At 42.7% G+C, this 22563-nt stretch overlaps 2 protein-coding genes across 3 annotated transcripts; one reads left to right on the top strand and one right to left on the bottom strand.

The window, feature by feature from the left end:
• The first annotated feature begins 11596 nt into the window (after positions 1–11596).
• On the top strand, positions 11597–15499 carry LOC125534653 (uncharacterized). Its single transcript, XM_048697819.2, has 2 exons — positions 11597–14708; positions 14859–15499. The coding sequence occupies exons 1-2, from the start codon at positions 11630–11632 to the stop codon at positions 15257–15259; spliced, it is 3480 nt and encodes a 1159-aa protein (XP_048553776.1). The 5' UTR covers positions 11597–11629; the 3' UTR covers positions 15260–15499.
• A 2317-nt stretch (positions 15500–17816) lies between these two features.
• On the bottom strand, positions 17817–22350 carry LOC125540510 (receptor homology region, transmembrane domain- and RING domain-containing protein 1). 2 transcript variants are annotated; one of them, XM_048704121.2, is made up of 5 exons: positions 22166–22350; positions 20816–21118; positions 20164–20388; positions 19449–19862; positions 17817–18886 (listed from the first exon to the last, which is right to left on the bottom strand). In XM_048704121.2, the coding sequence occupies exons 2-5, from the start codon at positions 20955–20957 to the stop codon at positions 18084–18086; spliced, it is 1584 nt and encodes a 527-aa protein (XP_048560078.1). In that variant the 5' UTR covers positions 20958–21118; positions 22166–22350; the 3' UTR covers positions 17817–18083. The 2 variants fall into 2 exon arrangements, with proteins under 2 accessions (XP_048560078.1, XP_048560080.1); XM_048704123.2 differs by having other exon boundaries at positions 19449–19853.
• Between the last annotated feature and the right edge of the window lie 213 nt (positions 22351–22563).

The following is a 22563-nucleotide window of genomic DNA, read 5'->3' as shown; positions in this document are numbered from 1 at the left end:
CCATAAACATTAGTTTTCATTTGATAATGGGATCACATCATTAGGAGAATGGTGTGATGGACAGACCCAACCATAAGCTTAGCATATGATCATGTCACTAAGTTGACTTTATCATAGCTTTTTTAATGTCAAGTATCTGTTCCTTAGACCATGAGATCATGCCACTACTAGAAACCGGAGGAATACTTTATGTGCTATCAGACGTCACTTCATAACTGGGTGATCACAAAGGCGCTCTATAGGTATATCGAAAGGTATTTGTTGGGTTGCATGGATCGATACTAGGATTTGTCACTCCGTGTGATGGAGAGATATCTCTGGGCCCTCTCGGAAATACAACATCTCAAGAAGCTTGCAAGCAAGTGACTAATGAGCTTAGTCACGGGATCCTGTATTACTGAACGAGTAAAGAGACTTTCCGGTAACTGGTTTGAACTAGGTATGGAGATACCAACGACCGAATCTCGGGCAAGTAACATATCACCAGACGAAGCGAATTGCATAGGGGATTAACTGAATCCTTGACATCGTGGTTCAACTGATAAATATCTTCGTTGAATATGTGGGATTCAATATGGGCATCTAGATCCCACTATTGATTATTGACTGGAGAGGAGTCTCCGTCACGTCTGCATGTTCTCGAACCAGTAGGGCCACACACTTAACATTCGGTAGCGCTAGGTTAGCATTCTAGGTTAGCATTCGGTAGCGCCGGAGGGGAAACCCATCACCGGTGGCGATCTTCATCATCCCAGCGCTCTCCATGACGAGGAGGGAGTAGTTCACCCTCGAGGCTGAGGGTATGTACGAGTAGCTATGTGTTTGATCTCTCTCTCTCTCGTGTCCTCTCTCGTGTTCCCTCTATGGCACGATCTTGATGTATCCCGAGCTTTGCTATTGTAGTTGGATCTTATGATGTTTCTCCCCCTCTACTCTCTTGTGATGAATTGAGTTTCCCCTTTGAAGTTATCTTATCGGATTGAGTCTTTTATGAGAATACTTGATGTATGTCTTGCCGTGCTTATCTGTGGTGACAATGGGATATCATGTGCCACTTGATGTATGTTTTGGTGACCAACTTGCGGGTTCTGCCCAAGAACCTATGCATAGGGGTTGGCACACGTTCTTGACTCTCCGGTAGAAACTTTGGGGCACTCTTTGAAGTACTTTGTGTTGGTTGGATGAATCTGAGATTGTGTGATGCATATCGTATAATCATGCCCACGGATACTTGAAGTGACAATGGAGTATCTAGGTGACATTAGGGTTTTTGTTGATTTGTGTCTTAAGGTGTTATTCTAGTACGAACTCTTTTATAGATTGATCCGAAAGAATAACTTTGAGGTGGTTTCGTACCCTACCATAATCTCTACGTTTGTTCTCCGCTATTAGTGGCTCTGGAGTGACTCTTTGTTGCATGTTGAGGGATTGTTATATGATCTATCTATGTTATTATTTTTGAGAGAACTTGCACTTTTGAAAGTATGAACCCTATGCCTTGTTTCCTATCATTGCAATACCGTTTACACTCACTTTTATCATTAGTTACCTTGCTGTTTTTATATTTTCAGATTACAAATACCTATATCTACCATCCATATTGCACTTGTATCATCATCTCTTCGCCGAACTAGTGCACCTATACAATTTACCATTGTATTGGGTGTGTTGGGGACACAAGAGACTCTTTGTTATTTGGTTGCAGGGTTGCTTGAGAGAGACCATCTTCATCCTACGCCTCCTACGGATTGATAAATCTTAGGTCATCCACTTGAGGGAAATTTGCTACTGTCCTACAAACCTGTGCACTTGCAGGCCCAACAACGTCTACAAGAAGAAGGCTGTGTAGTAGACATCAAGCTCTTTTCTGGCGCCGTTGCCGGGGAGGCTAGGTAAAGGGCACTCACTCACACCCCGTCAACTAAGCTCTTTTCTGGCGCCGTTGCCGGGGAGGTGAGTGCTTGAAGGTATATCTTTAGATCTTGCAATCGAATCTTTTTGTTTCTTGTTTTATCACTAGTTTAGTCTATAAAAGAAAACTACAAAAAATGGAATTGAGTTTGTCTCATTCGCTTCATCTTTTTAATATCTTTTGTGAGAATGATGGAAAGGAAAATTGTGCTCAAGTGCTAGAAGAAGAATGAATTAAAATGCTTGGTACTAGATCTTTGTATGATGAGCATGATTGCAATGTTGTTAGTATGAACTCCTTGAATATCCATGATGCTAATGATATGCAAAGCCACAAGCTTGGGGAAGCTATGTTTGATGAATATGATATATTTTGTCCCCCACGCTTTGATGAGCAAAATTATTTTGATGATAGCATGCCTCCTACTTATGATGATTATATTGATGAAAGTGGGTTTGGAAGAGTGTCAACTTTAGTAAGTAGTGATCCCACTATTTTGGAGGATGTTGAATCTTATTGTGATGAATATGAAAGTGGATTTGGAAGAGTGTCAACTTTATTTAGTGATTCCACTATCATGGGAGAGGTTTCAATCGATTATGATGAGAACGAAGTTGCTACTTATGATGATTATTGTGATGAAATTTATGCTATAGAAAGTAGTGATGATTATATTTACAAATCTTGTCATGATTATGATTACCCTTTTTCTGAACATTACTCTTTTAATGTGGAAACAATTTTTAGTGTTCAAGTCTCTTATGATACTCCCGCTATTTCGAATTCATTCATGATGCTACTGAAAATTATTATGAGGGAGGAATATATGCTTGTAGGAATTGCAATAATGTCAAGTTTCCTCTCTATGTGTTGAAAATCTTGAAGCTATGCTTGTTTTACCTTTCTATGCTAGTTGATTATTGTTCCCATAAGTTATTTGCTCGCAAAATCCCTATGCATAGGAAGTGGGTTAGGCTTAAATGTGCTAGTCATATGCTTCATGATGCTCCCGTTATGTTTCAATTCTTATCTTTTATGTGAGCATCATTGCCATCATCATGCCTAGCTAGAAAGGCATTAAAGAAAAGCGCTTGTTGGGAGACAACCCAACATTTATACTTACTGTTTTTGTGTGTTCACATGATTATTCTACTGTAGTAATCATGTTTTATAGCTTTTGTTTCAATAAAGTGCCAGGTAAGACCTTTAGGATAGCTTACGGTGATAGTTGTGTTGATCCTGCTGAAAATCAGAAACTTTTGCACCAGGTAATTTAGTTTTGTTAATTCACAGAAACATTATTATGATCTGATTCTTTTTGCTCTGGATTGGTACACGAATTGCTTAGGACTTCCTAATTTGGTAGGATTTTTTGAGTTCCACAAGTATACGTTTGATACAGATTACTACAGACTGTTCTGTTTTTGACAGATTTTGTTTTCTATGTGTTGTTTGCTTATTTTGATGTATCTATGAGTAGTATCGGAGGGTATGAACCATAGATAAGTTGGAATACAGTAGATATTACACCAATATGAATTTAGAATGAGTTCATTACAGTACCTAAGTGGTGGTTTTATTTTCTTATACTAACGGAGCTTACGAGTTTTCTGTTGAGTTTTGTGTTGTGGAGTTTTCAAGTTTTGGGTAAAGATTCGATGGACTATGGAATAAGGAGTGGCAAGAGCCTAAGCTTGGGGATGCCCAAGGCACCCCAAGGTAATATTCAAGAATAGCCAAAATCCTAAGCTTGGGGATGCCCCGGATGGCATCCCCTCTTTCGTCTTCGTTCATCGGTAACTTTACTTGGAGCTATATTTTTATTCACCACATGATATGTGTTTTGCTTGGAGCGTAATTTTCTTTTGTTAGTATTTTCTGTTGTTTAGATTAATGTTTTGCATTTTTATTTTCAATAAAAATTTCAAGGATAGCCTTTGCCATGCTTATTTTGCTAGTATACATGTTGCTATTTGAAAACAGAAAGTTTACCGTTGTTGCAAAAATTCCCTAGAAAATTCAGAGAATGGTATAATGTTGAAACCTTTTGCATAATGAGATCTGATAAATTTACTACAGTGGGAATTTTATTTCATAATTTTTGGAGTTAGGGAAGTATGTTGAATCTTGCATTCTTTACATACTGTACTGTTTTGACAGATTGCTGTTATGCTTGCATTGTTTGCATATGTTTGCTTGTTTAATGATTCTATTTGAGGATAGGAGTATTAAATATGCAGAGGCATTTAGTATGAAATGTTGAATAATAATGTTAGTGATTTGTTACAGTAGAAAACGATAAGGTTTTGCAATGGTTTATACTAACCTATCTCACGAGTTCTTGTTGAGTTTGTTGTGGATGAAGCCTTTAAGAAAAAGAGAAACCATGATATGAGAGGAACTAAGGAGACACAAAAGTTCAAGATTGGGGATGCCCAAGGCACCCTGAGATAATATTTTAGGAAGTCTCAAGCATCTAAGATTGGGGATGCCCCGGTAGGCATCCCACCTTTCTTCTTCAACAACTATCGGTTAGTATCGGTTGAGCCTAAGTTTTTGCTTCTTCACATGAGTTGTGCTATCCTTGCAATGTCAATTTATTTTGCTTTACTTGCTGCTTGATTAGAATACCAAGATCTGAAATTCCTTAATTCTATAGAGTCTTCACATAGTTGCACAATTATTCGACTACTCATTGATCTTCACTTATATCTTTCGGAGTAGTTTGTCATTTGCTCTAGTGCATCACTTATATCCTTTAGAGCACGGCGGTGGTTATATTTTGTAGAAATTTCTAGTCTCCCATGCTTCACTTATATTATTTTGAGAGTCTTTTAGAACAGCATGGTATTTGCTATGGTTACAAAATTGGTCCTAGAATGATGAGCATCCAAGTTGGGTATAATAAAAACTATCATAGAAAGTGAATTGGATGCTATGATCAATTTGATACTTGATAATTGTTTTGAGATATGGTGGTAGTGATATTAAAGTCATGCTAGTTGGGTGATTATGAATTTAAAGAATGCCTGTGTTGAAGTTAGCAAGTCCGTAGCATGCACATATGGTTAAAGTTGTGTAACAAATTTGAAACATGAAGTGTACCTGGCTTGTGCATCCTTATGAGTGGCGGTCGGGGACGAGCGATGGTCTTTTCCTACCAATCTATCCCCCTAGGAGCATGCGCGTAGTGCTTGATTTTTGATGACTTCTAAATTTTTGCAATAAGTATATGAGTTCTTTTGACTAATGTTGAGTCCATGGATTATACGCACTTTTACCTTTCCGCCATTTCTAGCCTCTTCGGTACCGTGCATTGCCCTTTCTCACCTTGAGAGTTGGTGCAAACTTCGCCGGTGCATCCAAACCCCGTGATACGATATGCTCTATCACACATAAACCTCCCTATATCTTCCTCAAAACAGCCACCCTACCTACCTATTATGGCATTTCCATAGCCATTCCGAGAAATATTGCCATGCAACTTTCCACCGTTCTGTTCTTCATCATCATGACATACTTTACTTTTGTCATATTGCCATTGCATGATCATGTAGTTGAAATCGTATTTGTGGCAAAGCCACCATGCATTATTTTTCATACATGTCACTCTTGATTCATTGCACCATCCCAGTACATCGCCGGAGGCATTCATATAGAGTCATATCTTGTTCTAGCTTCGAGTTGTAATTCATATGTTCTAATCAATAGAAGTGTGATGATCATCATTATTAGAGCATTGCCCAAAAAAAGAAGAAAGGCCAAAAAAAAAAAGGCCCAAAAAAAAAGAAAAAAGGAAAAATAAAAGAAAATACATAAAAGGGCAATGTTACTATCTCTTTTTCCACACTTGTGCTTCAAAGTAGCACCTTGTTCTTCATGTAGTGAGTCTCATATATTGTGCTTCAAAGTAGCACCTTGTTTTTCATATAGTGAGTCTCATAAGTTGTCTTTTTCATACTAGTGGGAATTTTTCATTATAGAACTTGGCTTGTATATTCCTACGATGGGCTTCCTCAAATGCCCTAGGTCTTCGTGAGCAAGCAAGTTGGATGCACACCCACTGGTTTTCTTTTGTTGAGCATTCATTTATAGCTCTAGTGCTTCCGTTGCATGGAAATCCCTACTCCTCATGTTGACATCAATTGATGGGCATCTCCATAGCCCGTTGATTATCCTCGTCAATGTGAGACTTTCTCCTTTTTTGTCTTCTCCACACAATCCCCATCATCATATTCTATTCCACCCATAGTGCTATATCCATGGCTCACGCTCATGTATTGCGTGAAGATTGAAAAAGTTTGAGATTATTTAAGTATGAAACAATTGCTTGGCTTGTCATCGGGGGTATAGAAGTTGGGAACATCTTTGTGTGACGAAAATGAAGCATAGCCTAACTATATGATTTTGTAGGGATGAACTTTCTTTTGCCATGTTATTTTGAGAAGACATGATTACTTTGATTAGTATGCTTAAAGTGTTACTATTTCTTTTATCAATATGAACTTTAATTTTGAATCATTTTGGATCTGAACATTCATGCCACAATAAAGAAAATTACATTGAGAATTATGGTAGGTAGCATTCCACATCAAAAATTTTGTTTTTATCATTTACCTACTCGAGGACGAGCAGGAATTAAGCTTGGGGATGCTTGATACTTCTCCAACGTATCTATAATTTTTGATTGTTCCATGCTATTATATTACCCCTTTTGGATGTTTATGGGCTTTATTTTACACATTTATATCATTTTTTGGGACTAACCTACTAACCGGAGGCCCAGCCCATATTGTTGTTTTATTGCCTGTTTCTGTATTTCGAGGAAAAGGAATATCAAACGGAGTCCAAACGGAATGAAACCTTCGGCAGCGTGATTTTTTGGAAGAATATGATCCTGGAGACTTGGAGTCCACGTCAGAAGATCCTCGAGGAGGCCACGAGATAGGAGGCCGCCCCCCCCCCCTACTGGGTGCGGCCCCCTGTCTCATGGACCCCTCGAGCACCCCACGACCGACTTCTTTCGCCTATATAACCCTACGTACCCTAAAACCCTCGAATATCAAGATAGATCGGGAGTTTCGCCGCCGCAAGCCTCTGTAGCCACCAAAAACCTCTCGGGAGCCCGTTCCGGCACCCTGCCGGAGGGGGAACCCATCACCGGTGGCCATCTTCATCATCCCGGCGCTCTCCATGACGAGGAGGGAGTAGTTCACCCTCGGGGCTGACGGTATGTACCATTAGTTGTGTGTTTGATCTCTCTCTCTCGTGTTCTCTCTCGTGTTCCCTCTATGGCACGATCTTGATGTATCCCGATCTTTGCTATTGTAGTTGGATCTTATGATGTTTCTCCCCCTCTACTCTCTTGTGATGAATTGAGTTTCCCCTTTGAAGTTATCTTATCGGATTGAGTCTTTTATGAGAACACTTGATGTATGTCTTGCCGTGCTTATCTGTGGTGACAATGGGATATCATGTGCCACTTGATGTATGTTTTGGTGACCAACTTGCGGGTTCCGCCCATGAACCTATGCATAGGGGTTGGCACACGTTCTTGACTCTCCGGTAGAAACTTTGGGGCACTCTTTGAAGTACTTTGTGTTGGTTAGATGAATCTGAGATTGTGTGATGCATATCGTATAATCATGCCCATGGATACTTGAAGTGACAATGGAGTATCTAGGTGACATTAGGGTTTTGGTTGATTTGTGTCTTAAGGTGTTATTCTAGTACGAACTCTTTTATAGATTGATCCGAAAGAATAACTTTGAGGTGGTTTCGTACCCTACCATAATCTCTATGTTTGTTCTCCGCTATTAGTGGCTTTGGAGTGACTCTTTGTTGCATGTTGAGGGATTGTTATATGATCTATCTATGTTATTATTGTTGAGAGAACTTGCACTAGTGAAAGTATGAACCCTAGGCCTTGTTTCCTATCATTGCAATACCGTTTACGCTCACTTTTATCATTAGTTACCTTGCTGTTTTTATATTTTCAGATTACAAACACCTATATCTACCATCCATATTGCACTTGTATCATCATCTTTTCGCCGAACTAGTGCACCTATACAATTTACCATTCTATTGGGTGTGTTGGGGACACAAGAGACTCTTTGTTATTTGGTTGCAGGGTTGCTTGAGAGAGACCATCTTCATCCTACGCCTCCTACGGATTGATAAACCTTAGGTCATCCACTTGAGGGAAATTTGTTACTGTCCTACAAACCTGTGCACTTGTAGGCCCAACAACGTCTACAAGAAGAAGGTTGTGTGGTAGACATCACCGGTAACGGGATTGAACTAGGTACGGAGATACAACGATCGATCTCGGGCAAGTAACATATCGCCGGACGAAGGAAATTGCATACGGGATTAACTGAATCCTTGACATTGTGGTTCAACAGATAAATATCTTCGTTGAATATGTGGTAGTCAATATGGGCATCCAGATCCCACTATTGATTATTGACCGGAGAGGAGTCTCGGTCACGTCTGCATTTCCTCGAACCAGTAGGGTCGCACACTTAACGTTCGGTAGCGCTAGGTTAGCATTGACATATTCATATGGTGAATTCTGAAAGTACTTCAGAGTCCTGGATGGGATCCGGGACATCACAAGGAGCTCCGGAGGTAAAGATTTATATATGGGAAGTCATATTCAGGGTTCCAGAAAATGTTTGAGTTTTTTAGTATTGTACCGGGAAGGTTCTAGAAGGTTTTGGAGTGGGGCCCACCTGTATGGGGGCCCACATGGACGTGGATAGTGGAGCAAGGTTCCACGCACCTGGTCTAGGCGCACCAAGATCCTCCCCAGAAGGAATACGATAAGATCGAGATCCCTAAAAAGGGGATAGTGATCGGTGGGGAAGGACGGAAGGGATTTCCTTCCTCCCCCTTAGCCAACGACCCTAAGGGCTTGGAGGGCAAGCCACCACCCCCCTCAATTCCTAAATAAAGGTGGGTAGGCGTTGGGGGCAGCCACCGACACTTTCCCGTCTCCCTCATGTTACACCTCCTCCACCTCGCGCAGACGCTTGGTGAAGCCATACTGCAGTTCCGCTGCTGCCGCCGCCACCACGATGTCGTGTTGATTCGGATCTCATCTACCTCCTCTCCCTCGCTTGCTGTATCAAGGAGAGGACGCCACCTAGCCGAACATGTGCTAATCTTGGAGATGCCGCACGTGCGGTGCTTGGATCGGATTAGATCGCGATGCGAGTACAATTACGTCAACCATAATATTTAGATCGTTAACACTTTCGGTCTACAAGCGTACGTAGACACACACTTCTCACTCGTTTGTAGCGTCTTCATAGATACATCTTTGGGTGTTTCGTAGGATTTTATTTTTATTTTCCATGCAAGCGTTCCCCTTCATTCATCTCCGTTTCCAGTTGTAATACATGCCTCGCTGTTCTTTTTTTAACACAGTAAATTTATGGACAAAGCTATACAATCGTTGTCCACCAGCTCACCCTTCTCAGCTAATTGTAATCGCTACAAATTCTGATTTGTGTACGAAGTTTTACTTACGACTTGCGCACGACACACTGATCCTGCATTTCGTTTTGATGTAGCGATGTGATCTCACGGTTGTTGATTAGTGTCAGACAAACATCATACAGAAAATGTCGGATGTCTAGCAATACTCTTCTTAGATGCACGCAAGCTTTCTAAAGATAACACATAATATAATGCTTTCCGTTGCAAATTTTTGATGGCATGAGGAACACGCATTCCCCAGCATGTTATCATTATTACTAGATTATACCCGCATTTTGTCGTGGACTCTATATTTTAATAAAATTTGGTTGCTTCGAACATGAATATTTGGAGTAATCATATGAGAACGAAAACTGAAATCCATATGATTTATTATGTTTGATTATTGTATATTTGTAGTATATGCATTAGATATAAATAGCATAATAGAATGGAAATTCTCATGCATGTTGGGATGGACTTTCGTTATGCATGGTTGAATTTTGAGGTGGATCTTTTTCAATGGATGTTGCATGTTGAGGTGACATGCTTGCATGTTGAGAGAAATAGGTTAGTGGAGCCTAGATACTTAGATATAAAAGATTGGTCATCCTTTGATTATTATTTTGTCATAGTTCTGCTAATTTTAACTTAGTTCTTTTCAGAAAAATCATAAATTTTTGTACATCATTTACGCTAAATTTCCACAACTGAAAACCTGCAGTTCTAACAAAATCCAACTGCAGCTTCTAGTCCATAGGTTATATATGAAGTGAAATGGAAATGATCATTGTTTGATGTTCTTGGTCCAAAACAGGCTAAGAAAATAACTGAGAAGCAGTACCATATTCAGAAAAACTTCAAAATATATATTGACTGGGCTTTCGGAGTAGAGTTGGGCTTTATTTGCTGGTACATGGCACTCAATTTCTGCCTATAAAATTGAAATGGCAAGCTCATGTATATTCTTTCACTAATATATAAAATTGAAATGGCAAACTGCAGCTTCTCCCAAATTAAGAAAAAAAATCTTCAATTGCTTAAAAAAATCATCTTAGAAATTACAAGGTATAATCTCGATAAGCAAACTACAGTTGCAGAAGTAAATAGTTGAGGTATGGTGATGAACGCTAAACTTATAGGCGGAAGACTTGGTGCGCAATGGATCGTGGAAACATTAATAAAACCGGCTTGTCCAAATGACAGATGCCTCGGACCAGTGGCCATCCATATATTCGCACGCTCCACAGTCTAGAACCAGTACCATTCCTATCAGCAGATCGGTGGTTCGCAGGGAGCGATCGGTATGTAGCCTTTGGGCTGGCCTGTTACGATTTTGATAATATCAGACTGCAAGTACGAGAGAGGAGCAGAAATAAAGAGGTAATTATGTGCATCAGCTTTACTGTTAGTCTGTTACTAGACAGAGAACTACGCCCCTATACTGCGATTTGGTTTAGAAAGCTGTACTACTATGTCAAAACCTTATACAACACGAATAATTACCGTTAGAAGGTGAAGTGGAGCCGTCCGGGGGTTGGTAGAGTATACGGTTTCTCCGTGGGGAGTGGTTATGCTCACCTGGTAAAAACATCAGGGCCTGTGAGCAAATGAAAGGCCTGTACTACAAGGTTAAAACATTATAAAGCATGAATACTTACTGGTATAGGGCAAGCCGGTTGCGGTTGCGGCGCCTCTGGTGGCTGCGGGATTGACCTGCGGCAAACCGCTCGAAAGCAGGCAGAAGCAGATCACAAGGAACAACATGAGCATGGTAAGCAACTGAATCAAATGGCAAGTGCTAGGTAACATTCTTCCTGAATCGCCTTTGTGATGGCAAATCCTAGTTAGTTAGCACCAAGATGGAACAAAATATTTGCCGGCATACTGGAAATCATCAACACCTATCTATTTATATATTAAAGCTCCAGTTTGAAGTGAACTTTGACTGGAAATAGTGGAAGCGGGTATATTCCCTGGTTTCTTCATTGATCGAGATGACATATGCACTTGGCCGTGTCTTTCAAAGAAATAGTCAAAGTCTCTGCAGACTAGACAAGTTTGAATGGGAATCGGTAGTTGCAGTACTACTACGACAACTACTAATACTACTTGTGTTTCATATGTACATCAAGCATTGGCAGTCCTGCCCATCAGCGTTCTATAAATATACTAGAGAACCCATATCTCAATGTATCATCCGTCCACTAGAGCTGTAGAGCACAAGTTCTCATGTGTGATAGGAAGCATATATCTCATGCGGGAACACTCGGTTCCTCGCAGTCACTATCTCTAATCCTTGTCCTATCCTCTCTTCTGACATGTTCATTAGTAGGTTCCACAGCTCTACACGACCATGGTGATGCTACCACCGAATTTCAAGCCCTTCGTTGCCTTAAACTGCATCTCAGCACTTCTTCTGCTGCACTCCCAGCCTCGTGGAAAGGTGATAATTCCCTACAACAGTTCTGCACTTGGTCCGGTGTTACATGCAGCAAGTCTCGTGTTGTTGCACTGGACCTCGAGTCGCTCCACCTTGATGGACAAATACCTCCTTGCATTGCAAATCTCGCTCTCCTCACAAGAATCCACCTCCCAGACAATCAGCTTTGGGGCCCAATCCCGGCTGAACTTGGTCAGCTGAATAGGTTGCAGTATCTTAACCTTAGCTTAAACAATATTAGTGGCATGATCCCAAGCAATTTGTCCGCATGTTCTCAGCTTCGAGTAATTGATCTTGGGAGTAACTTCATAAACGGTGAGATCCCACCAAACCTAAGCCAATGTCTAAATATGCAGCAGCTGAACTTGGATGACAACAAGCTCACTGGAGGCATTCCAGAAGGGTTCGGGGCACTCCGCAACCTTTCAGTTTTGAGTCTTGCTGGAAATACTCTCACAGGCAATATTCCTCTTTCACTTGGAAATAGTTCTTCTCTTCGCTCTGTTTATCTCACCAACAATAGCCTCACAGGACCTATCCCGTCTCTCCTAGCTAACAGTTCTTCACTCCAGCTTTTGGTCTTAACTAACAATCAGCTTGGTGGAGAGATTCCACCTGCACTATTTAATAGCACATCACTCGAAGTCTTGTCCCTTGGAAAGAACAACTTTACTGGGTTCATACCAGCTGTTTTCCCGAATATTGCTGGCTCACCATTGCAGTATCTTATCTTGGCATCAAATAACCTTTTTGGCGCAATACCTTCTACTCTAGGGAATTTTTCTTCACTTTGCTGGCTCATGCTTGCAAGAAATAATTTTCAAGATAGCATCCCAATGAGTATTGGTAAGCTTCCCAACCTACAAGTACTAGACCTGAGTTACAACAACTTGTCAGGGAGCGTCCCAGTCTCTACTTACAACATATCGACACTCACATACCTCGGCGTGGGTGCAAATATTCTGGCAGGGGAAATTCCAACTAACATTGGATACACCCTTCCAGCCATCCAAACTTTGGTTATGGGAGTGAACAAATTCCATGGCCGAATCCCCACTTCACTAGCCAACACAACGAATCTTCAACACATTTACCTCGGTAACAATTTGTTTCATGGTGTTGTGCCTTCTCTTGGGACACTTCCCAACCTAGTCTACCTGGATCTAGGCGTTAATCGTCTCGAGGCAGGAGATTGGTCTTTCTTAACCTCATTGACCAACTGCACCCAACTGGTGGAATTATTCTTGGATGCAAACATCCTTCAGGGAGATTTGCCTAGTTCCATTGCAGGCCTTTCAAAGAGCTTAGAGGTATTGTTATTAACAGCAAATAAAATATCAGGCACTATACCACAGGAGATAGAGCAGCTCACAAACATCAAACGTCTTTACATGGAAAAAAATCTGCTTAGTGGAAGTATCCCTCGATCACTTGGAAATCTTCATAACTTGTTTGCCCTAAGCTTATCCCAGAACAAATTTTCCGGACAAATTCCACTATCAATTGGCAGCCTCAGCCAATTGAGCGAGCTATACTTACAGGAAAACAATTTGAGTGGCCCTATCCCAGGAGCTCTAGGAGACTGTAAGAAATTGGACATACTGAACCTCTCTTGTAACAGCTTTGATAGCAGCTTACCAAAGGAGCTCTTTACTCTTTCCAACCTTGCAGAAGGTTTGGACTTATCTCACAACAAACTCTCAGGAGAAATACCATTGGAGGTTGGCAGCTTGGTCAATCTCGGCCCATTGAATATTTCCAATAACCAGTTGTCTGGACAAATACCTTCCACTCTAGGTGAGTGCGTCCACTTGGAGTCACTGCACATGGAGAGGAACAATTTTCATGGGAAAATCCCTCAAACTTTCATTAATTTGAGAGGCATCATTGTGATGGATCTATCTCAAAACAACCTGTCCGGTGACATCCCTGACTTCTTCGAGTCCTTTAGTTCCATGAAGTTTCTCAATTTGTCGTTCAACAACCTTGAGGGACCAGTACCACCAGGTGGAATGTTTGAGAATGAAAGTGAGGTGTTCATACAAGGGAACAAGAAGTTATGTGCCAACACCCCATTGCTAGATTTGCCAATTTGCAATGAAGTGATATCCAAACAAAAGATGTACACCTCCAAGATTCTGAAGGTATTAGCGATTACTGCTCTTTCTTTGGTTCTGTTATCATGCTTTGGTGTCATTATTTGTAACAAGAGAAAGAAAGCCAAACAAGCAGCACATCCATCTGTCAAGGAGTTAAAGAAGTTCACATATGTTGATTTAGTGAAAGCAACAAACGGTTTTTCTTTGGCCAATTTGGTTGGTTCGGGAACATATGGATCTGTGTACGAAGGCATAATCGAGTATGAAGAAAGAGTTGCCATCAAAGTTTTCAAACTTGATCAACTTGGAGCAACAAAGAGTTTCCATGCTGAATGTGAGGCACTGAGAAACACTCGTCATCGTAATCTTGTAAGGGTGATCACCGTATGCTCGACAAGTGACCCAACAGGAAATGAGTTCAAGGCTCTTATTCTTGAGTTTATGGTAAATGGCGACCTAGAGAGTTGGCTCCATCCGACACTACTCCACGAGCATCATCCAGAAAGGCCGTTGTGTTTGGGATCAAGAATTGCAATAGCAGTGGACATAGCTGCGGCTTTGAATTACCTCCATAACCAATGCATGCCTCCTATGGTCCACTGTGATCTGAAGCCTAGCAATGTCCTTCTGAACGATGTCATGGGCGCATGTGTTGGTGACTTCGGGTTGGCTAAGTTCCTACATGGTTATTATTCTTCTTCTGGAATTGATGGTTCTACTTCTACAAGCTTAGTGGGGCCAAGAGGATCAGTTGGATACATTGCACCAGGTAACGATTTCTCAATACAAAACGTTGTGTTTTTTGAAAATGTCTCATCTGCAAGTAGTATAGATTACTTTATTCCAAGAAAATTTTCCGATTCTTGTGCTCCAATCCTTTTGTGTTAATTAATTGTTTGAATAATTATATATACTGCAGAATATGGATATGGGAGCAAAATCTCGACGGAGGGTGATGTTTACAGCTATGGAGTCATCATCTTAGAGATGCTCACGGGGAAGTGTCCAACTAACGAGATGTTTAAAGATGGCCTGAGCCTTTACAAATTTGTGGAAGATTCATTTCCAGAAAAGATTTCCGAGATTTTAGATCCTAGAATCATCATCCCCTATTATGGGAACCGAGATGAAGAAGAAGCGGGCAGTTCTTCAGGCCAGGAAAATCATCAAATTGCTGCTGGAATAATGGGCTGCATCACGGCTCTTGCTAAGCTTGGCCTGCTGTGCGCTGCGGAGACACCTAAAGATCGCCCAGCAATGCAGGACGTCTACGCTGATGCCATCACAATCAAAGAAGCATTTTCAGCACTGCAGCGCTGAGGAGAAGAAGGATTTCAACCGTATCTATGTACGACTAGTTTTTCTTTACCTAAGGCTTCATTTATCTTTGTTCAAAGGATGCTATCTATGTTATGAATCATCCTCTGTTGCAGTAGCAAATCTATATTTGTACTGAAGGTAAACTATAATTCAGCCTATATAAAATAAACGGTACTTCAGGAGCCTGTATACAATAAACTGTACTTCAGGATTCAGGTACATTTTATTTTCAACTTGGCTGTTCTTTGCTTACGCCTAATATAAACTGGTCTTTAAGGTTTAAGCCTAACTATATATGAACTAACAATGCCCCTATAAAAATGTTAAACTTGCACATCACACTGTTAAACTTGAAAGTTGAATGAAAAGCATTTCCCTGACAAAAATAAGAGGATTGATGGAGAATTATAGCGACGCTGCTTCGCCAAGGGAAGCAGCGAACTCATAATACAGCTCCTCGAACACCCTGCACAGCCAAGGGGCAGCACACGGCCTGCCTGGAAGACGAGGAGAAACCAAAGCACACCAACAAACAACCATCTCCCGACATTGCGCCTTCCTAGCTGCCGCTTGACTGAAGTACGACGTACAGGGCAGTTGAGGAAGGTCCAGATGGTCGGCCAGCAAGGCCAACAACAGAGACGAGTGCGGTGTTGGAGGCCGGAGTCAGAACTGCGCCCTAGGACGGGAGGAGGAAGACATCCAAATTCTACAGTAGAGGAGCAGAGCAATGCTGAGAGAAGGTGGGGACGGCGCATGACCAAAGGTCGAACATGCGGCGTGCAGCACCCTGGCCGAAGCAGAGGCAGGCGCTGAAGAATTCAGAAAGACGGGTTGGCGGGGAAGACATCCAATCCAGTGAGGCGCTCCAACTTGTGCAGAGCCCAAAGAACGCTAAGCAGCCGCACCAGAGCAGAGCTGGGAAGCCCGCCGACGGCGAGAGAAGGCAGAGAGCGCGCAAGGCAAACTGTCGAACAGGTGGCAGGCATCATCATGGCCGAAGCAGAGGACGGCGCTGGCAGGGCAGATGGGGATTGGGAGCTCGGTACGGCGGCCGGGAACGAGGAGGAGGATTAGGAGGCGTGGAGGGGCGAGGGGTGGGCGCTGCGGCCGGCGACGGCGAGCCAAGAGGAAGGCGCCGGCAGAGAAGGTGAGCTACGACGGCCATTCGGCTCACCCTACTCATCATTGAATCTTGTCTCTAGTCTAAAATTTCAGCCTGCTGTAGCTATCGATTTTTCAGCCTATCTTTCTATTTTTTTGTTGAAAATTTCGTCATTTTTGGATTGGATTCTCTATCTTCCATGTGATGATTGATATATCGTGTTCCCCTCACTTTGATTCTGAATTCACCGGTTGATTTAACACGGGTTCTATGCTTTCTAGCCCCATTTGACAAAAATGAGCTTTCCCTATCTTTTTTATAGGAATCTCATTCGTGTATAGCATTTCATGCTTCCGCTACTTCCTCAGAGAGATCCATGAAAACTGGAAAAAAAATGGTCGGCATTGTTCATACGATAGCCTGAAAAGTTAGTTCTCGGGTAGTACTATGATTTAGGACCGTCTTCAGTCAACTAGAAAAATATTTCAAACTAGTTGATTTGCTCTAAAACCATTAGAGCCCACGCGACCACCCAACCCTGTACGGCCGGCCGGTCCGATCACTGCTTGAACCGACGCATCCGTCATGGTTACCATCGCCCTCGTCCATATCTTTATATAGAACCCACCGACGCCATGATGGACCCCGGCGTCCCGTCTCTCACAACCTCAGGCGCGATCCAAAAACTACTTCAGTTGCCTGACAAATAGCAAATGTGATGGTTTAAAGAGAACCATTTTTTCACGAAACCTGTGAGCATGACTACACTATCATTATCAGTCACATAACATACCTAGTGTCTGTGTTTGCCTGATTAGTTGCTATCTCCAACGAACAAACACAAGGGTCCACGGATTAGTATATCGTTGCACTTACGCTTTTCCTTCAAGTTGCAACCATTTGAATATATAAAATATAGGACCCCTTTAACTGACAAACGTTCGCTAGGAGGGGTGGCATTTGCAGACGTTTTGATGGCATTTTTGGTTGTGTGTTGGATGACAGTTTCTTCGGAACAACATGACATTTTCTAAGATGGAGGCTCAAAACTGTCTTCTAATGTTCAAGATGCCACCTCTCCCAGCAAACGCCAGGCAGATAAGATTTCCGTAAATTTAAGGGTTGTGCTGGTAGACTGAATCCACTTACAAAAGCAACCCTAAATATATATGTTGACATTAGGAGATTATATGTTTTGGAGGTTTATCCCCAGGCTTTCATCCAGGCTTGACATCACACGCTTCATGATAAATCTTGGCCAAAGTTAACTAAGTTTACACATGTTTCTCGATAAATTTGGTCAAACTTAAATAAGTTTGATTCAAGACTAGATAAATGAGCCCCGTAAACCGGACAGAGAGCAGTGATCAGACAGGATCATATACATACGCCAGGACTGATGCATCTAAAACCAACTTTACCATTACTTCCACTTCCATAACCATGAAGACAAAGCTCAAAAACATCATCCCCCATGCTGTCTTATATACCTGTAATGTACATCCATATGCGCGGAAAATAAATCCACACAATGACTAGAAACACAACAAAAAAAATCCAGAACAAATCTATGCAATTCTCTCTCCCTCACTGGCTCACTCTTCAGGCAACCAATTGCCTATGTTACAGTTTCACGCCGCCCTGGATGTATTCACAAGCCACGCCGTCTCTTTCGCGCACAACAAAGAAGAGTTCAGAGCGAGCTTCGACTCGCCAAAATCAGCATCCCGGCAACGACTGCCCTGACGAAGCCATGGCGGACAGGCTCGCGTCTGAATCGCCGCAGTGCCGCAGGTAGGACTGTCGGAAGGACTGGGCCGACGACGCGCCTGCCAGGTTCAGGCTCGCGTCTGAGTCGCCGCCATGGCGCAGCAGCAGGGACTGTTGCTGCTGTGGCGACTGAGGGGCCATGGTGGCCAGGCTCGGCCCCGACTCCCCGCAGCGCCTCAGGTACGCCGAAGACCGGTGCTGGCTGGACGAGCCCAGGTAGTAGCCCGACGACGATCCATACCCCGAATTGGAGATGTATGAAGAACCGGCGTGCGGGCTGGGCGAAGCGTAGCCGGAATTGTACATCTGCGGTGGGGCATAAGCATAACTTATGTTGACTGGTGGAGACAGGTGGTTGCCGACCAGGGAGTGTGTGGAGCCTCCGCGGAGGAGTGAGGTGCGGAGGTAGGGCGAAGACATGTTTGCGAGGTCTGCGCTGCTTCTGCTTATGCTCATGGCCAATGAGTTTCTGAAAGGTCTTTGGGTGTTGAGAGAGTGCGGGGTGCCGGAAGCAGAGTAGACCCGAGATATGGACTGCGATGAAGGACGCCGGCTTATTGGTCTGGGAGGGGATGCTCCCACGCTCGACCGAAATGAGGATGACGGAGAAGGCAGGTGAACCGCGGAAGCAAACAATGGGGTGGTCTCCGAGGCAGGAGGGCCTGTCATTCCAGCACCTGCGTCTCGCTTGCATACGGGGCAGAATGATCTCCAGGATGTGAGCCACATGTCCACACAGGCTGCATGGAACTCTGCAAGGCAATTCAAGCAAAATATCAGACCGCTGCCTTAGGAAAAAAATTACCGATACAGATAAGCTGATTGTATAAAAGGAGAGTTGTCCAATTGGTTCGATTTGTAGTACTTTCTTTCTGGTAAATTTACAGTGTTAATGATTTTGACAGAAATGAATTTACACACACGTTGTTACAAGGAAATTTACAGTGCAGTACCAGTATTTTATATTCTAATGTTCTTAAGGATTTTTCAAGTTCTAACTACATGAAAATAAATGCACAGACTACTTAAGTACTCCCTCCGTAACAAAATATAAGATGTTTTTTATGCCCTACGCAAAACCAAAAAAACATCTTACATTTTGATACAGAAGGAGTAAATTTTATCACACAGACACTGTCATCATGCCAACAGATTCAAAAACTAGCACAGAACATTATTTTGAATACCAAATTCGAAGGTCGAAGAAGTACAGCAAATAGAGGTGACTAGTTTTGCCTAAAATACTATGGGATGGCAAAGGATCAAATATGCAAGGTACTAGTTTTTAGAAGACAGAGAGTTTGCGAGACATACTGTGACGGCAGGGCAGCACTCTTATCTGTTCTCCGACAGTGTAATCCTCCAAGCAAATGGCACACATCGACGACGTGCAGTTGTCCTCTTGCACTTTGGTGAAAATAAGGCTTGGCATTGCCTTAACTAATTGACTGCTCATCCCATGGAATTCTCGGGAATCTAGATTTCTAGGCCGGTCCCGCCTTATTCGATGTCTTCTCACAAAGAAACAGGTAGCTAAAACAGCAGACATGGCAAGCAGTGATATGAATGAAATCGCCATGATCGACCAGGCCGAGTTCTCGAATGTTGGTATTATCCACACCTCCACATCAGTACGGCCAGAAAATTTCTTCAGCACCTCCCCTGAGACCTTCGAGATGAACACGGCGTATATATGAATACCGCTTGAGCTTCCAGCCACTGTTACACCTACTTCTCAGTTAGAAAGTGCAGAAAATATATGATCTGAACAATACTAAAACAAAATAGCGAAAACCACAGATGTAGGAATAGTTCCCAAAATCATATCAACATCTACAGCTATTTCTAGCTTTTAATAATCTGCATAAGTATTTCAGCTTCATCATTATGGAGAACAGATCTGAAAGCATTTTCTGTGCATCTCAGTCTGTTCCATCTCTACTCAATATGTGGTCATCTACAGGACATGAACGGGTGCCAAATAGAAAGGAAATAAAGGAGAACAAGTGAGAGGGACAAAGTACATTACTTGAAACCAGAACTCCACTATTCTCGTTGTCATACACTATTGCAGCTTTGAATCCAGCATCCTGCACGTTTTTCACTTTCTCATCAAATGTGCAGCCACCTCTTATAACCAGTGCAAATGGAGATGGTGGACCCTCGACTGCCTTGATTGTCAATGCACTGCAGGCATTCAAAGGTTCAGCAGTATAAACTAAGCCATTAACGCCTGACCCTTTTACTGCCGGAGCTGCAAACAAATTTAAATGGCATAATGAGTCCTTCAGATAACATGATGCAGAGTTGCAGACTCCACAGAAAAGTGCAAAGTAGATAACATAATGCAGAGTTGCAGACTCCACATTAAAGTGCAAATAGAAGAGAACAACTTATAATGCCAATGCACCATGAGTACATGGCACAATCAACGAAATAACAATCAAGCTTAATGTTTTTAAGATAGTTGGCAGGGCATGGATGGAATAACATAATAGGATTATTGCAACATATTTTGCGTGCCACCATAAATCAAAATCGCAGCCAAGAAGTATGCAGCCAGACATTACACCTAAATATGCCATAAGCAGTAGGTTGAGAACAGGAGAAGCATGCAAACAAATGTAGCGACAGCCAAATAGTAGAATTTGCTAGATGATTGTAAGATATCGAGAACTTACAAAAGTTTGCCTCAACATCATCAAATGATAAAGTAAGATTATTCCCCATCAGAACTACATTGGCAGCTCCTATCTGAGCCATGAGGCATACCACTGCACAGAGACAGAAAGGAGATAACAGTGCTCCTCGAATGCTCTTCATCTTATCAGCTCCTGACAAACCCAACTTGTTTTACAGGTTAAGCTACACAATGAAAAAGCCACCTAACACTTCAATGCTTCAAACCCACGTCTCCGCGAGCACACGACGACCACTATGTGCTCTGAATCTGCAGCTCGAAAGCATCCAATCAGCTACAATTCCTGCAATGGAAGCCGGCAATGTTGAGATTCATTTGGCGTTTTATCACTCACATTAAGCCAAAAGGAGCAGGACTTCTACACGGAACATAGAGAATTCCAGACTTTGCGCCCACAGGTTCTAAATAATTACATACTTTAAAAGGTAACAGATCGCAAATACGACAACAAACAGAATCTGTAAATCCGCCAAAATTATTCTACAGTGAAGACCTTTTTATTTAAGGAATCAGTAGAGGCATTTCACAGGTATTTTCCTTTTCCATAAACACAATTAAAATGGCAAGTGCACAGCCAACAATAAATTTCCAATAACAAGACCTCTCCAACGTTATACACAAATAAGTCAAAAATAAGTTTACGGTGCCTAGAACTCCAAATCTTCAGCAATTTCCTCAACTGATTACGTGGTGAGTGAGATTAGCACTACTAGTAACCAGGCTTATCACATTCCGCCAAAACGACCGGTACTTTTCATCACCGCCAAGCAAACAGGAATAAAAGTTCCGCCGACCGACCGTTTCACGCATAATTCCACCTGTTTCATTCAACTGGAATATACTATCCTGTCTGGTTCATTCCAAGCTTCCGGCACTCCGAAACCTCGTATCCCGACAAGCAGAACCGAATCACCAGCATACCGGATTTAGCGAGTATGATGTGGGCATATGCATCCGGCGGGTGGCTTGGGGATGGAAAGGCCAATCAAATCTGGCCACAACACTAAAAGATCAGCGAGGAGCTGGATATGCTCTCAAGTCGGCATCTAAATCATCACCACCACTGCAATCCAGCTCAACACCACTGGAAACCCAACGACGGAAGCGAATCTGCCTTTCACAGCGGTCGCCGCCGTCCGTCAAATAGTCAGCGCACGCAACTCGAATCGCCGCCGCAAGACTAAATCTTTATAATCTAAAAGGGGATGGAATTGACGAGGCAAGAACGAATCTTTGACAGGGCTTGACCCGAAAAGGAAAAGGGGGAACGGGCACCGGAGGGGAGATGTGAAAGGGGAATCGGCGCGGATGGGATGGATGGATGGGATACCTGAGGGCGGAGCACGGGGGTGGCAATGGCGACGTCGGCTTCCATCATGTGTGAAGTGCGGGGTGGCGGAGGAGGGCCGGGATCGGCGGCGGCGGCGGCGGGCAGGGGCCGGGGGATCGAGCCGAGGCGCCGCGGGCAGTGGGGAGGGGGGGAGGTGGACAGGGCAGGGGAGGGGAGGGAGCCTATCCGTACTTGACCAGCCTGCAGAAAAATGAAGACCCTCTTCTTTTTTCTGGTAGAAAAAAGATATGATTTTTAACTTCTCTATTTCTTTTTAAAAAAAAATGTGTGTCTTGTTCCTCCGACAGAAAATGACGCCGGAATTGTTTTTGCTGGAGTAGTACCCTAATCAAGACAGAAACACCATTTACGCTACCTCTTCTTTTCTACTCCCTCTG

Source organism: Triticum urartu, chromosome 2A (assembly GCF_056163025.1).
Source record: "Triticum urartu cultivar PI428250 chromosome 2A, HENAU_Tu73, whole genome shotgun sequence".
Classification (NCBI taxonomy): domain Eukaryota; kingdom Viridiplantae; phylum Streptophyta; class Magnoliopsida; order Poales; family Poaceae; genus Triticum; species Triticum urartu.
Note: the sequence above shows the minus strand (reverse complement) of the source record. Positions and strands in the feature narration are given on the sequence as shown.